Source organism: Melospiza georgiana, chromosome 7 (assembly GCF_028018845.1).
Source record: "Melospiza georgiana isolate bMelGeo1 chromosome 7, bMelGeo1.pri, whole genome shotgun sequence".
In the NCBI taxonomy this organism is placed as follows: domain Eukaryota; kingdom Metazoa; phylum Chordata; class Aves; order Passeriformes; family Passerellidae; genus Melospiza; species Melospiza georgiana.
In genome coordinates, this window is record NC_080436.1 from 17242801 (window position 1) to 17259328 (window position 16528).

Genomic DNA, 16528 nt, shown 5'->3' on the forward strand with positions numbered 1-16528 from the left:
TTGTTTACAGCGGGCGGCCCGGCGGGTCCCGCCGCCGCCCCGGGCCCGCTCGCCCGCTGTCCGCGCTGCCGCTCCTCGCAGCGACGCTGTAAATTGGGGTAGGGGCATTGGGATCGCGTCAATTACCTGATCGGGATAACAAAATCACAAGCAATAATTAGGATCTATGCAATTTTTAAACTAGCGATGGGCCAATTACAAAATATATATGAAATCTATATTTTTCAACCAACGTTTTACTACTTGTTACCTTTCCCATGCTGAATTATTTTGTTGTGATTTTGTACAGAATTTTTAATGACTTTTTATAACGTGAATTTCCTATTTTAAACCATGCAGCTTCATCAATTTTTATACATATTGGAAAGGTAGAATTATATCTAATTTATACAAAATGATTTAACTAATTTAAACCAGCAGAAAAGTGCTTAGAGAAGTTATGTTGCCTTAGCACTTCTTTCCTTTTCAAATAGATGAAGAAGAAAAAAAATGCACAATCCGGGCAATTTCTTTCCTATCCAAGTCTCTTTTTTCATTCTTTTTCTTTTTTTTAATTTCTTTTTCCTTTACCCCGTACAATAAGAACCAGATCCCCTAGGTCTTGAGAAGATATAAGAACGATAGACTTATTTTCTATTAAAACATATCATTTCAACACATTACTTGCACAAACTTGTATATAAAGATTATAAGCAAATGCCAACACCCTTTTAAAATCGAAAGCTGCTTGACTATCACATACAATTTGCACTGTTTCTTTTTAGTCTTTGAACCCCTTGGCATTCCGTGGTTTTTGGTTTGTTGGATTTTTTTTGTTTGTTTTGGTTTGTTTTTTTTTTAAAGATAACTTGAAGATGTTAATGTTTCCAGGCGCTATAAATGCATGATTTTATACACGTTCACACAATCCGTGGTTGTCATATGCTCATCTTATAAATCTGAACCGAAATCTAATCAGGTTGTTAAAGTCGGGCTATATACCTATTGTAGTCGATTAGTACGGTAGCTTGAAACAAATTCAAACCATTTAATCCGTAATTAGAACAATAGCTATTGCATGTACAATGCAGTCCAGAATAAGTGCTGTTTGAAATGTAACGCTGGTTCAACTGGAATCAATCTGTACTGTAATTTTGTTTGTAATCCTGTATATTATGGTGTAATGCACACTGGGATTTTAGAAAAAAAAATCCATCCTTTGGCAACAACATAGTATTGAACATTTGGTCGAATGTTGCATTTTTCCTTAAATGTGATTTTTTTTCTTAGTGTAAGTAATTCCTATGGGATTATTGTTTTATTCGGATAGCTCATGAAAGGTGCAACACTTATTATTTGTAGAATAAAATTGGTCTAAAAAAAAGGACACGGGTTCTTTACTTACCTTGAGAAGTGCTCGGGCCGGGGGTGGGGGGTGGCGTTCGTTTGTTTACAGATAGACCCGGCTATTTGCAATGCTGATTTGTTGGACGAGGGGAGCGGGGCCGGAGCGCCGTTCGCTGGGAGCTGCGGCTGCCGGTGCGGGCTGCGCCGGGCTCCCGGTGCCGGCCCTGCCGCCCGCGGCTCTGCCCGCCGGCCCCGGGGTGTCCGCAGCCATCCCCGGGGTGTCCGCAGCCATCCCCCGGGTGTCCGCAGCCGGCCCCGGCCGGGACCCGCACACCGGGAGCGGGCGCTTCGGTCCCCGCGCTTGGGCAGCAGGTGCGCCTTCCCCCCGCAAGGCAGACCTGGACCCGCGCTATCGATTGATCGTCCCTTCCCCTTTGCAGACGGAAACGTATTCCTTTAATCTTCGCTGATTATTCTGAGGCTTAAGAAAGCCGGAGACACAACCTGCGGGAGAGCAATTCCCCTAATGACCGGGAACAATTATCAACAGGTCTTTGCCTCCGTCAGAAACAGATTTAAGACGTTACCTGAAATACTTTACATGAAGCCTGTCGCAAAGCAGGGGTATTTCATAAATATTTCAGCTAAACCCAGCAGAAAGTAAACAAGCTTTCCTATGGATGAGGGCATTTTTTTCCCCAGGAGAAATCAAGCTTTTGGCGTCTATTTTAAAGGTGTTTGTAGCTACGGAAATCCAACGTGTAAGCACAGCAAACCTGCCCTAGCAGTTCAGCAGCCCCTGCTGCCAGGCTTCCGCCTTAAAAACATGCTAAAATTTAATTGCGACGCCGACTGATGCATTTTGCAGCATCTCCCTGCATTTTGCCAGAGCCTGCAGCTCCACACTCGAAAACTGTTGCTGAATCTGAAATGAAAGAACGCAAAAGGCAACTTTTCAAGCACCCATAAACCTTTCAGAGGCAATATAGGTAAGGGTGCCCTAGATAAGCCGAGGGGGATAAATGAATGATGATTTTTCAGATAAAATTGAAAAAGTTGACCCAGGCTTGCTTGCCTTTTGGTTATGCACCTTTCTCCTAAATACAAGGATTCTTCTAGTCAGTCAAGGGGCAACTCACATGCCACCATCTTTTATTCAAAGGCAGGCACAGATGTTCCTTCTGCAGGGGAGGTTTTAATTTATGAAAATGATATTGTTTATGCATGAATGCACTCTGCATAACACACAGTACTTCCATCTGATGAGAGAAATACCACAGAACCAGTGCCAATGTCAGGAACATATTCTGCAAATTTAGTTGCTTAAATGTTTAATGAATATTTGGAAGGCATTTCCAAAGCACAAGAAACCTTTTCAATTACCTTTTCTTTTTCCACTGTTGATAACAAAATTCAACTCTTCCAGCCAATGCAACCTACTTAAAAGATCTATCTAGGCTATCTCAGTATTTGCTACTGTGATACTTCAGAAAAAGTAATGTTTTAATGTTATGAGCAATCTAATAAGGAAAATTAATTAGGCATTTTAGTAACTAGAGGCTCTAATTTACAAATCACTTGCGAGTTTTCTTATTTCAATTAGTTTTGGGTGATTTTTTCCCCATCACCACCCTTATAAAATACTGGAGACCTTCGCCCATCCCCCGCTTTGCTGATGCTTCTGATGTCTCCATGATATTTCTTTCATATTATTAACATCAAGCCAAATGTTGAAATTTCTGCTCATGACTCCCACAGGAAGGTCTATCAAGGTCTCTTTTAATGGAAAGAATTACTCACACTGTTCCTATCCTATGAACATATCGCTAATTAACTAAGGCTACAGTGGGATTATCCAACTTCCGCATGCAGAGACAACTCTGGGGTTGGTTTGTGCCCACACGCACACTGGGTCAGCCAGCACAGGCCTAAAACTCTATTTTTAGGGCTGGTTGTGACCAATGGCCTTTCCCTTCTTCTTTATGACATTCTTCTGACAGCAGAAATTGCTCTGCCACCAGTGCGTGCTTGAGGTTAAATCTGCAGGTACAGTACACAAGAAAGAGTCATGACTAGCAGCTGTTCCCTTCTTGATGTTCTGGAACAACAGAAGAGGATTGTGGAGGTTGTGGACCCATTGCTGGCTGTGACAGACACAGCTGAGGAGTCTGAAATGGTGGAATTCCAGGTTACATCCACAAGATGCCTGAAAGACTGAACTCTCTGGTTTTACCCAGCCCAAATGAACAATGTGCCTGAACAACATCAGACCTTGGCCCAGTGCACTCAGGAGGAGTCTCCAGGTGAAGGGAAGTCGATTCAAGGAGAACCAAGATTCCTGGATTCACCAGAAGAAAACAGACAGCCTCTTTCTCCAAAAGATACTGTTAAAGAATATTAATAAACTAACATGGAAAAGCAGCATGCAATTCCAGAGGCAATAAGGATTAGTAGAAATAATTCTAAACTAAGTACTGAGGGAAAGAAAAACAATTCTATCTTCTGTAACAGTAAAGACATCTCACAATTATTTCAATATTGTAACTGATTAAAACTAGATCCACCTTGACCTTATCAATTGCTTTTGACATATTAAAAGCACAAGTCTCTTTTTTTAAAAGTACAATACTTCTGGTCAGAGAACCATTCTTTCAAATAGTTTTAAAAATTACAGAGTTACATTTCATTCTCTTTTATATATATTAAAGGTATCTTACAATTTAAAAAATCAAGCAAAACCCACTATTTTCTCAGTCTTTTCTATTGAGGAAGAACAGAAATGAAACTTGGAGTTCTGCCTGGTGCCGTATCAGGGAAAATATGCAGAAATTGGTTTTTGTTTTTATTGACCAAATGGGTGGTATGGTAATTATTTCAGAAATTAAAAATGGTCTACACTTTCTCCTTATCTGAAAATCCCATATTACAAAAAATCCTTGAAAAACACAGTATATAAATACATACTGAAACAGTGAGCTGAAGATCTAGAAATACACTAATATCTACATAAGTGTTTTTTAAATAATTCATATATGTATTTAACAAACTGTCAGAAGCTATGCAATACAAAATTAAAACTGACAATGCTCTCAAAGCATTCTCTTAAGTATTTAGGTTGCCTAAAGGGTATGCAAAACATAGAATATCAGCCCTAGTTTTCAATTCCCTAGCTTGTAATAGTTTGCAGCATAGAGTTCACTGCATTTTGCATGAAATAAAATATAAACAACTAATATTTACATGTTTACCAACACTGTGACAAAGCAAGAGACAATAAGATTCAGCAAAAGAAAATTACCTTAAAAAGATACCAGCCTTAATGCAAAGAAAAGACAATATACCCTGAGCAACGCATTCTCATTTAATATTCTTCCTATTACCACGTTTTTCTCTATTGTTCTGATTAATTTCAATTCATGGGAGTGTCACGAATGTCTGCAACTTCAGACTGCATTTTTGCAGCTTCTTATACCTGCATAATAATTTCACTGTTCTCTTTGCAAAGGTTTGTCCATTTCCTTATCTACTTTTTTTTTCTCTGTTCTTTAAGTCTTTCCTTCTTTTGAAAATTTGAAGATGTACAGCAATAGTAGCGCCCTCTTCTACAGACCATTTATACCATTTTCCTTCAGAATAATTATGGCTTTGCTTATCATGGCAAAAATTGGTGTTCTGCTTAATGTCGCTTCTTCATGGTAAACCAATTCAACAGAGCTGAATTAATATTAAGAGTTACAAAAATTATTTTCTGAAGTAGAAATGTAAGAAGGGAGCATACTTAGGAGGGCTAATATCTGTGAATGAACAGCTGAAGTATAACTGACTATACACGAAACCCTCATTGTATAAACACACACTGTAGCCAGAAAAACATACAAGCCAAGGGTATGCTGCCAACTTCAAAATTCAGGTTTCTCCAGAAGGAAATCTCCATTAGCTACAGAAAACAAGCCAGCTACCAGAAATGTTCAGTCAAAAGCTCTAGGATGGGGATATTTTCCCCAGAGTGTCCCCTTATTGCTTCTGGTCTAAATTCCTGTTCCTTAACTTGAACATCACATTTCTTATGACTCCAAAACTGGCCTAGATACCTCATTGCATTTTTACAGACACTTTTTTTGAGGTGGGAGGACATATTTTCCAGTAGCAAGCTTTACCCACTTGCTGTCCTTCAGTTAACACTAGCTGCACTTCCCTCACTCAGTACTTCTGTCACAGGTTGTCCTACCTCTTTCTTCACTTCACAGGGTTCTTCTGCAAAAGAGTTCTGAGGCTCTCACTACTTAGTAGCTTGGAGAGCAAGGGATGATTTCCAGAAAGAGACACTGTTAGTTAAGGAGAGCTTAGCTCCTCTCCTTGTTTCCTACTACCTCTTTTTCCATAGGATGCTTCCCTCCTAGGCCATCTGGTTGTGCTCAAGGCCAGCACCCTGACCTGGGACAAAACCTCCCCTGGGTCCAGACTGCTGAGAACAAACTCTAAGAAACCACAAGGGAGATTTCCTCTCCTTCATGCAAGATCTGTGGTTTGGAAGAGGCTCTTAAGCGTGGTATCTGCCTTCATCTTATTGCAGCCCTGTCTGTGCCATATCTGGGTCCTGACCCACAAACTCAAAATTCTTGTCTGACTTTGGACCTGCCTTGATAACACAAGCTTCCCTGGTGGCTGCTGGGCTAGCACTGACACTGCTACTGCCACCTGACCTGGCCTAATGACTGTGCTTTTCAGCTTGATGCTGGACCTACCTTGATACAAGGGGTTTGTCTGGCTGACTGGGCTCTTGTTGAACTTAGCTACACGCAGTTCTGTTTACCTTGCTCAGGTATATGGGCTCCTACCTGACTTGTAATCACTCTAAACCCCATTTCCTTTTTGAAGCAGCCTGCTCCTACTGTTCCTCAGAATTCCTCCTCTTGTTCTTCTGGCTGCAAGGCCCATGAAGCCAGTACTGAGCCTTTAGAACCCTGAGCATCCCCACCTGCAACCCCCTCACCGACCCTACACATGAGCCTGGAGCTCTATTCAAGTTCCTTCTGGGACTACAACTTTTTCAGTTCCAGATGGTGTGGAATGATGTTCTGCAGCTCAGCCACAATCCTGCCCTGGCTCTGAACCCTGCTGATGCAGACTTGCCTCATCATTGCAAACCTGGCTGATGATTTGGGTCTTTGATGGAGTCTAACACCCTCCCCTGACTTCCCTGCTCTGTTGAATGTAGGCTCAGTGCTCCATGCTGCTTGAATGCCTGCTGTACAATTCCTACTGACTGTCTTGCATCTTCTTTCTCTGTTACAAGAACAGAAGATACCACATTAGATCATCCATACACATAACCATTTCTTACAAGAAAGTTAAAGGGAGTTTTATGTGTGATAATTCCAGACATAGCCTAGAAAAATTGATAAAAGTATATTGCTGGACTATTCCATGCATTTCCAAATTCAATGTGCAACCTGAAATTTGTGATAACTAAAATAAAAAAAAAAAAGGCTGTTATAATAGACTTGTTTGGAATCTTTGCCCCCAGGAAAAAAGTGTCTGTCTCATATTTAGAAAGAATTGTGGTCATTGAGGATTTTTGAACAGCAGCAAAACACAATGAACAGACTTTTATGGGTTTTGTTACTATTCTATTAAGTTCTCTTACTATTTTATGTTTTTATCTAATATATTTAGTACCTTAACTGTTACTGATTTAATAGACTTTTCAAGTAATGCCTATAAGAAGGTGTTAGAAGTTTTAATTACATCAGTCAAAGGATATTACAAGTCTCTTAGGGATTGCAGTACTTTCCCACTGGTGGTACTGAAAACACTATTATTTTAGAGTTCTAAGCCAGTTATCAATTTACCCTTTCCTCTACCTTAGGAGAAATGATCTGGTGGTAATATATAATATACACTAGGTGGTATAGGCTAATAAATTGTCCCAGAAACAAATACAAATGACTGCAGGGAATTATAGAGGGCATATGGCCTCAAAAGAGATTTGACTATACCTAGCTTCATATTATGCTTTATCTTCCAGTTAATGATTTAGCTTTCCTTTTGAATGACATCAGTGCAAACACATTAAAGATCACTGACACCAAATAACAGGCACAAATTGAATTGGATCATCTACTGCTGTATCAGAATGATAAAAGTTAAGGCAAGCTTGTTTGGCTCACAGTTTTTCCTGCCTCATCAGTCATCAGTCTTTTTTTTTTTTTTTTTAAAGATATTTTGCACAAAACTTCTGCACTCTACACATAATTTCAATTATTTATACCTTATTCTATCTGATTACTTTGCAGTTGAGATATTTGTATCCCAACAAAAAAGACCTAAGGAACAAAACAAAAATTGTAATAAGTACTAAAGGTTTTAAGCAAACCTAAACCTTATGTGGTCATGTGATTCAGAAAGGCAAATTGGTGAGGCCTGCATTTCAGTAAAAGCTGTATAATTGGCTTGATGCAAATTGAAAACAGGCTGCATATTTAACAAATATTTGGAATATACATTAAACATGGCAAAGTAATAGATGGAAATAAGTATCAAAAAGTTGTACCATGGTGACTTTTTAAAATGTGTCTTAAACCTGTCTTCTCAGCTACATAATAAGTAGCTTGTTACTGTTCTTTACGGAATTATGACAGAAGGCAACATGCCTTGAAAACATGCATCATCTTGTGAGCTCTTGGCTGGTTTGACTCTCTTCTACAAGGCTAAACATCACAGGATACTCTAACATGTGGCTTAAACTGTATCTTGTATCCATCAGCAAAGGGCAATGTTTTCAATATATTGCTTATTTCTCAGGAGGACAGTTACATTTGTGTTGTGACAAACATTAAAGTTAAAATTACTGAACTTTTTGTTAACTAATATCCTTTTCACGCCCTAGCAAGCCACCATGACATTATAAAACTTTATAATTGTCCAAGTTTAGCCCTTACAGGCTCAGAAGCACCTTATAAACGGGAGTTGGCCCTGCACTCTAACATGATTGTCACCAGTGAACCTTACAGCAGCTGTGAGTAAAACTGTCGTATTTCCAAGCAGTAAAGTTCTATCATTCATAGAGCAAGAGTAAAGTGGTCTTCCTCCCTTGCTTTCAAGCTTTGAGGATGAGGGATGACGCAACCTCCTGGGTATTCCTTCGGCACTGGCCCACTTGACAGTGAATCTGTTCTAGTACGAGTGAGTAGCAGACTCCAAGTCACTAGTTTGCTCGAATGTAATGTTTTGCATTCTTATGAATAAAAGGTACAGCTGGATGATGCCTCCACCCGGGTTTATGGCAATAATCTGTTTTGCAGCAGGAATGCCAGCGTGGTATTTACATTAAGGTTATGTCAGAGTCACAACTTGTGAAAGACTCAGCCTTTTTAGTACTATTAGAAGGGCTATTAGAACTTTACATCGTAGTTTTCTGAAGCTAAGTAACAGCAATATTGTTAATGATAACAGAAAAGTGGAAGACTTGGCACTCTGACAAGGAAAATTAATTTCTGTAGTGGGAGCTTTCCTTCCTTGCAGAAGTAACTGAGGAGAGCACAGCGCTGCGATGCCCGAGTGCCTTCGGGCCGCTCTTCGCCACGGGCAGCGCACCTGACGCGGGGCCGGCCGGTGCCGCCCTGCGCTCTGCCCGGCGCCGGGGCGCCCGCGCTGTCCCGGCAGCCGAGCCCGCTGTCCCGGCAGCCGAGCCCCGCTGTCCCGCTGTCCCGCTGTCCCGCTGTCCCGCTGTCCCGCTGTCCCGGCAGCCGAGCCCGCTGTCCCGCGGCTGCCGGCGAGGCACGGACGCGGCCCCAGCTCCGGCCCGGCCCGGGCGCCCTCCCGCCGGCCCCCGGGCGGTGCGGCCCCGCCTGCGGGGCGGGGCGGGCGCTGCTGGGCCCGGCGGGCCGCGGGCGCTCGGCGGGGCCGGAGCGGAGCGGGGGTGCCGCTGCCGCCATGCCGGGCGCCGCCGCCCCGCTCCCCCGCCCGGCGGGCCGCGCCCGGGCCGCGCCCCAGGAGCGGCGGCGCAGGGTGGCCCCGCTGGCCGCGGCCCCGCCGGCCCGGGCCGGGGACGAGCCGCTCCTCAGGGGCATCTTCGAGATCGGCAAGAGGAGCTGCGACGTGGTGCTGAGCGCCCGGCGGCTCCGCTGGAGCCCCATCCTGCCCGAGAGCCCCACAGGTGGGACGGGGCAGGGCGGGGCGAGCTGGGGCCCGCGGGGAGAGGCGGCCGGGGCCCTCCGGGCAGCGCGGGACAGGCACCCTAACCCGGGATTGCAGTAGAGTGCTTAGAGGCAGTGCTGCGGGCACCTCTGTTCCCTTCGGGGTTACTTTGCTGACTGAAAAGAAAAAGAAATTGTTCATAACGCTTTGAGTGTCTTGTACCTGAACCAGCTCTCTCTGGCAAGAGTCTTGTCTTCTTGGTGGGTCATACGGAAGGGACAGAAGGTAGAGAGCATGTTTGTATGGCCTCTTTAGCCCCAGGCAGAGCAGTAAGAGGATTTGATTTTGTTTCTGCGGCATCAACTTTTCCCGGCTTATACTCTTTGGCAGGTACATAAGCTAGAGCACAGAGAGGAGAGTATGGTTTTGCGGGATGTGTCTGAGTTTTGTGATGAGGCTTCTGTTGCAGGTCGTCGTTGCTCTATGGCGTTCACACGGCAACACGCTGAGAAAGTGTGGTTACAGGATTTGATCAAGTGAAACAAATTATATACGAAAGTTTAAGAAACAAAGGAGCGCTGCTTGAACATATCCAAATAGATACCTTTTTCCTAGAAACTGTTGAAACATACATATAGTTGTAAAACTGCGTACACACTCCTAAACATCCTTGTTTATTTCAGTGACCTCCCAGTGTTTACATAAAAGAGAAGTCAAAGTTGTATTCAGGAATGCAGTTTCCAGGCAGCGTGTTTGCCTTCCGGGATGGCATGGTTTGCTTGTCCAGGCTTAAAATGCCACATTTATTTTAGAAGTGTATTGGACAGAAATTAAAAGTTCCTGTAGGTAAGATCTCATCGCCATAGAGTCAGCATTTAGTGAAGCAAAGAAGTAGTTAGATGCTCGCAGGTGAAGTCATTATGGTTCATTTAATGTTGGGATAGCAGAGCTATGGAAACTGATCAAGTACACAGTCATGCCCTGCTGCTGACTCCTCTCCTGTGCACAGTGTAACCGTGTTAATGCAGTGCTGCACTCACACTGAAATACCTGCTTTGCAGCCGGACTGCTGAGTTCTGATCGCCCCCACACCCGGTGTGGGGCACAGCCCTTCCTCCTGGGGAGCCGGTCTGGGTGCCGTGGGTAATGCTGCTAGCGCTGGAGGCTCTCTTCCTTCTCATTTGGGACTATCTACAGGTCTCTGTGTATGTGATCTGTAGTGTGATTTATTAATTATTTAGTTCTGTGTGTAGAGCTCTAATATGAGTGTCACTTTATGTTCTGCCTCCTTTAATGTAGGTTAAATTGCCATATATCAGGAACTAGGGTCTGTAATTGTCTTGTAATTGTCATCAGGGAAGGATATTAAGGTGCAGACAGGAAGAATAGATTCTGGTGTATATTGCTTCATGCTTCCAGAGATGGGGAGTATTTTCTGTGTTTTGGAATTTGTGTGGTTTTGGCTTTTTTTGTTTTGTTTGGCTGGTTTGGTTTGTTTGTTTTCCTAGGAAAAATTCATCCCTCTCAGCTGCTTTCATCCACACATCAGAAACTTTTCATAGCTCCTGAGAGGTAATGACGTTAGCAGTGCCTATAGTCAGACCTGTAGCAGATGGCAGGACTTCAGGAGTCCTATGAAAAGCAGCACTGACAAACTGCTGCCAATTTTATCAGGATTTGAGCTTTTTCTGCACATGTATTAAATATATGCTGAAACTTCTTTTCTGGTTATTTGGTTTTATACTATGTGGCATTGAGCTGCTGAATAGTTTCATTTTTGAGAGGCTGCAGTTGCAGCAGTCAAACGCAGGTTCTGGAGCTTGAATGTTTTTTCTTTCCCTCATTCTTGGCTCCCAGCAGCACTTACCCTGGGGTGTTCTGTCCCGGTGCTGGGAGGAGCCATCTGTGGTAGGGTCTCATTCGTAGATAAGTACAGCAGTGGAGTGTTCAGAGATGGCTAAAGGATCTCTGGACAAGTCTTTCCACTGGGATTTGGCTTATGCATGTTCTCTCCAGCCCAAAAGCTTCCTCATGTAGTTTGCCTGAGGCTCTAAGAGGTCAAGCCAGGTCTTCATGCTTTGCAAGCACTGCAGAATATCTTGCTTGGACTCATTTGTAGCAATTCTTCCTATTTTAGGGAAAGGTCTTTTTTCTATGACAATTGCTACAGTCTGTCAAAATCAGAGAACCATAAGGTAGTTGCTTTGTTCCCTTTTTCCTAACCTTCTATCCCCCATAGTCTCCAGATGAATTCCTGTCTTGCTGAAGTTGTCGTTTGCCATCCACAGCTCTGAGGTTCTGATTGTTTGTTCTTACACGTGGTATTTTGTGCAGCCTTGGCTCCTCCAGGTTCCACCAGAGCTCAAAGCTGCAGCTCAAAGTCCCCAGGCAGGGGACATCTGCTGTGCCTGGGCCCAGTCATGTCACAGGGATGTATGTATGTGTAGTTCTGCTCCGCTGTGCTGCTCCTGGGGGCTCTAGGCAGCCTGATTATCAGGAGGGCTTCCTCCTTTACTCTGTCCTGGAGTTCTGCAGCTCTTGTCTCCAAGAGGTTTTTGGCTACCCATGCTTGCTGATGACTTTTGATGGCCTCCTTTGCTGTTCACTCCACAGCAAAGTTCCTACCTCTGAAATAAGCATGGCCCATTATGAATTTTGTGTGTTATTTTTCACAGAGCTTATGGCAGAAGTGAGTCTTGGGCAGGTGGCTGGGTGTGGAGCCTGTGGAATGTGTCAGGTGGGAATGTGGACAAGTGAGGCACAGCTCAGGGCCCCCTTGGAAGGGCTGCAGCTCCAGCCTGGGTGTGCAGCTCAGCTGAGCCTGTTCTCCTCCCTGGAGGCAGAACCCTTGGCCCATAGCTGGCTGCTTGCCTTTAACAGTGCACTGGGTGCCTCAATGAGACACAGAGCTCACAGGCAGTAGTTGGTAGTTTTTCTCTCTAGCCTCTTTCTATGTGGCATTCCTGTGCTATAATAATGGAAATTAAGAAAAAGGCAAGACTTCTCTATTAATATTCCAGCCCTGAACTGTGGAGGTTCTCATTTTGAGTGCTGCTTCAAAACTACAGCAGCAAAAGCGATCTTAAGTACAGATTTGAATATTATATGTGATTTTTCTAAGTTCCTAGAAGATCATTTGTATCCTCTTTATGCACACAGGTTTTTTGTTGTTAAATAAAGACTGTAATTCTGATAATTTTTAAAGCCTCCAGCATGTTTTTAAAGTTTGCCACAGAGTTTCCTGATTAACAATAATTGCAGTTTTTCAGCAGATTTCTGTCAGGTAGGAAATGTAACAAAACTGGCAATTGTCCAGTGCTTTACCAGTATGTGAAGCCTGGAGGATTTTGATCATCCTGATAAACTTTATAAGTGTAATTTCTTGTGTGTGTGTAGTGTACTAAACTGCACGTGAAGTTATTCTCTGACTGACAGCCTTTGGGCTGGGCTATTTGGATAATAATAGTAATAATTTGGATAAAACTTTCTTTTTAATTATAAGTAATTGAACATAATTTCTAAATTATTTAACAAACAAGAAAATAAGATATTGGAGCAATCCAGAGGCTAATGTACTGTTGAAGACACATTTCACAATGAATGAAACAATAATAAAAATTATATATTTATATAATGAATTTAAACTAATCAATATATTATGTATAGTATTCTTTTCTATAGCATGCTGTAGTTCTTGTTGCTATTAATCTAAAATATAGATTTACAGATATTCTATCTAAGTGCAGCAATAAGGAAAAAAATCACTGATGTATTTCAACAGTGAAAGAGTCAGCAATAAAGGACTTAAAATTAATTCCGAGTGCATAGTGGCCTGTTGCCAAGGCTATTTAGGAACAGATGTGGCTGAAATAGATACCAATAGTCTGTTTGGGATCTCTAAAGTAAGACATCTGTCAGTCTATCGGTCAGTCAGGAATAATGGAAATGGAAACTGGCTGTTACAAAATGTGAATTACTGAAGTTCCAAGAGGACTGAATTCAAAGCTTTTGATTCTACTTCTGACATGTAGAGAACATATTTTCTCTAAGTGGCTTATCTGTTATCCAAACAGAAAAACTATTTTTAAGGAAGAGACATAAGAAATATGAAGTGTAACTGAAAGTGACATGTGCCACATAAATATGTGACATTTTATATACATATGTACATTTTAGGATGTAAATTGAAGGAAGAAAGCATGCAGTTTTAAACAATCCCATGGTATCTAAACTTATAAAGCACTCAAATATTTTTCCAGGAAGTCTGTAAAATTAATGTATTTTAGAAAACTGCTGTATGAAGCTGCAAAATAATTTACTAATCTGCAATTTATTGTGGAAATTGCAAAGTATTTGTGGAAATAGGATACACTAATTAAAGGAGTCTTAAATTTTGTTCTTTATTTCAGGGGACTTTTGAACATATCTTGACTGTCCATGTGGTTTTTTTTTTTCCTTTATCGGAAGATCAGTTCACGTGTTTGTGGCACAACTTAGGTTGTTTCATTCTTTCTGTTCTTTCTTGTATTTCACACATTTATCCACCTCTTTGCTTACATTGAAAAGGGCTAACATCCTCTGGATACCTAATAGGGCCTTTTATATGCACTTTAATTCTCTACCTCCAAAGAGAGTGATCAGATATTTAAAACTTTGTTCAGGAAAAAAGTTTCTGTGCTAGTTCTTGAAAATTGTATTTGTGTGTTCAGGTTTGCATACACATTAAGTTCTGCCTGTGTTAGTGAGCTGGATTCTGATGCTATGGGAATTTGAAATAACAGGATTTATTTAGCTTTCATGGAAAGTAAGTCTGCTTTATAGCCTGTTTAATGTAAGACTTTCTGTTGATGAATTTGTGGTTTGTGTTATCTTAAAGCTCTTGTAGGCCATAAACTGAGCAAGTTTTAGGCTTGGATAAAGGTGCTGGGTTTTGTTTTTGTGGGTGAGATTTTTTCCTTTGTTTCTCCTGTAGCACTGTGTAATAATTAGGTCTTTGCCATGTCGTATTATTAGAGATAAGGCTGTGCTTTGCTTTATTGCTCTCCTCTGCCTGCCTGGGGAGCGAGGCTGGTGCCAGGCTGGGTGCTTGGCACAGCCATGGGCCAGTTGGCACACCAGGAACGAGCCAGGCGTGGCTGGGGCTGGGTTTTGGCGGCTGAGCAGGGGATTGCAGGGAGATGGGTGGGGATCAGGGGCAGTCAGGAGCACTGTGGTGGGGCTGAGATGATGTGTTATGGGAGTGTGGGGGGTTTGGGGCAGCTGATGTGTGCAGGAGGGATGGAAGTGACTGGAGGGGACACTGGAGCTGTTCCTGGGAAAACAGGGAGACGTGCAGGGTGGTGCTGTGCAGTGAGGGGGTGTGTAATACAGCCTGGGGAATCACTGGAGAGTTAGAGGAGACATCATGAGGTAATGAGGAGTAGAATGTGAATTATTTTAAAAAAAGGTATCAAGGTTCCATAATTATCTTGTTCACAGTTCACTCTTGACTATGCCTTTTGGGCAAAGGCGTGCAAGAGTCAAATGATGGTCCTGCTTACAGAGCATGATGGAGAGAATCATGGTGTATATTAAAAAATAAGTTGATATGCTAACCAATCTTTGATGCCCATGCTAGTGATGTTTTCATATCCACAATGGTGCTGTAACACTGAGTCCCTTTCTCAGTGTAAATTATTGTTCTTTCAAAATTATTGAAGAATATGCAGTCAAATCCCTTATTGAAGTAGGGATATGCAGTCGAATCTCTTGTCTCAGTTTCTTAATTATCCTGGTTTTTGGCCCTTCAGAAACATTAATTCTTTTAGCCCCTCTTTCAGATCCTAGATGCTGTTGTATTCTTTCTTTGATTATCCTTTTACCATATCATCCCCAAATCTGTACCCTCTATTATGCACCTTTGTCTTTTTCTATTGCATCAAATGTTGCCTGCTTATCTTAACTTTTAGGCGTAATTAATTGGAAGATGCATGAAAGTGAATTTTTTTCTGCAGTTGCAAAAAAGAAATAAAAGCAGGGAAGTCTGTCATCTGCTCTTGTTGGAATCAATAAAACTAAACTTAGAGAAACCATTTTCCTCTCCTTGTAAATGTCTTGTTAACTACCTGTGTCACAGAAGCAGCAGGTAAATAATAGATACTGTTGCAATTATGTAAAACCCAAACAAATAGATATTGGATAGAAGAAATCCCTTTTTGTTTGCTGTTTCATTTAGGTATGCCTGGCTATGTTATGCACTGCCTTTAGAAGGAAGTATTTATTCAGGACATGCAGTTCTCTAAAGGTATTTTTATCCTACTAAGACAATTTATGAAAAAGCTTAAGTGGCTGAAAATGTCAGAACATAACCTGAAGAACAGAGTAGTCTGTGTACCTTAACATTTGTGGGCTGTGGAACTAATGTTTTCCTTTTGAGGAAATCAGTGGTCCTGGTTTTTATGACTTATGTTGTAGCAGTATGTGCAGACAAAAAACCATAATGTGTTGAGTATCTGATACATGTATTACCATATTGCCATAAGGAACTGCTATTATGTTAGACACCAACTGATTTCGTGATAGTGTTGGATTTCTCTCACATATGCTTATGTTTTTGTACAGATGATCCTTTAGGAACATCTGCTAGTTTTGTGGTGGTATCTGCTGTTTCCTTTCAAAATTTGACCTTTTTGTCGTTTAGTGCTGTGACTGCTATAGGTTTTACCAGGATCCTTTTCTAAATTGATTCCTGTCTCATAGACATTAGCTGTCAATTTTTGGGGTTGTGATTTTTTTTTTTTTTTAACTTTTAAAACTGCTGACTTGAAATAAGTGACTAGAATATTTTCCAATTCAATTGTTCAGGTTGTTTCAAAAATACAGGTGTCTGGGGACTAAAAGTGTGGATGGTACATCTCAAACTATTTCTCTAGGGAAGTAGTTTTGGAACTCTAGACTTGCAATTTAGGAACTCTTCCCCCTTTAGTTGAAGAGCAGATTTGAACAGTAAAACCATGTGTTGTTAAAAAAATTGAAATTGTAAGCCTGAATTTTTTTGTGAGATTTGATGTCTGGTAGCTGACCT

The 16528-nt window shown here is 41.8% G+C and overlaps 1 protein-coding gene across 1 annotated transcript in view; it reads left to right on the forward strand.

Moving 5' to 3' along the window:
* Nucleotides 1–9261: 9261 nt before the first annotated feature.
* CERKL (ceramide kinase like) overlaps nucleotides 9262–16528 on the forward strand; it is a 52033-nt gene continuing 44766 nt past the window's right edge. The window contains exon 1 of the mRNA XM_058027581.1: nucleotides 9262–9484. Coding sequence (XP_057883564.1) covers nucleotides 9262–9484 — 223 coding nt within the window. The remainder of the gene's footprint in view (nucleotides 9485–16528) is intronic.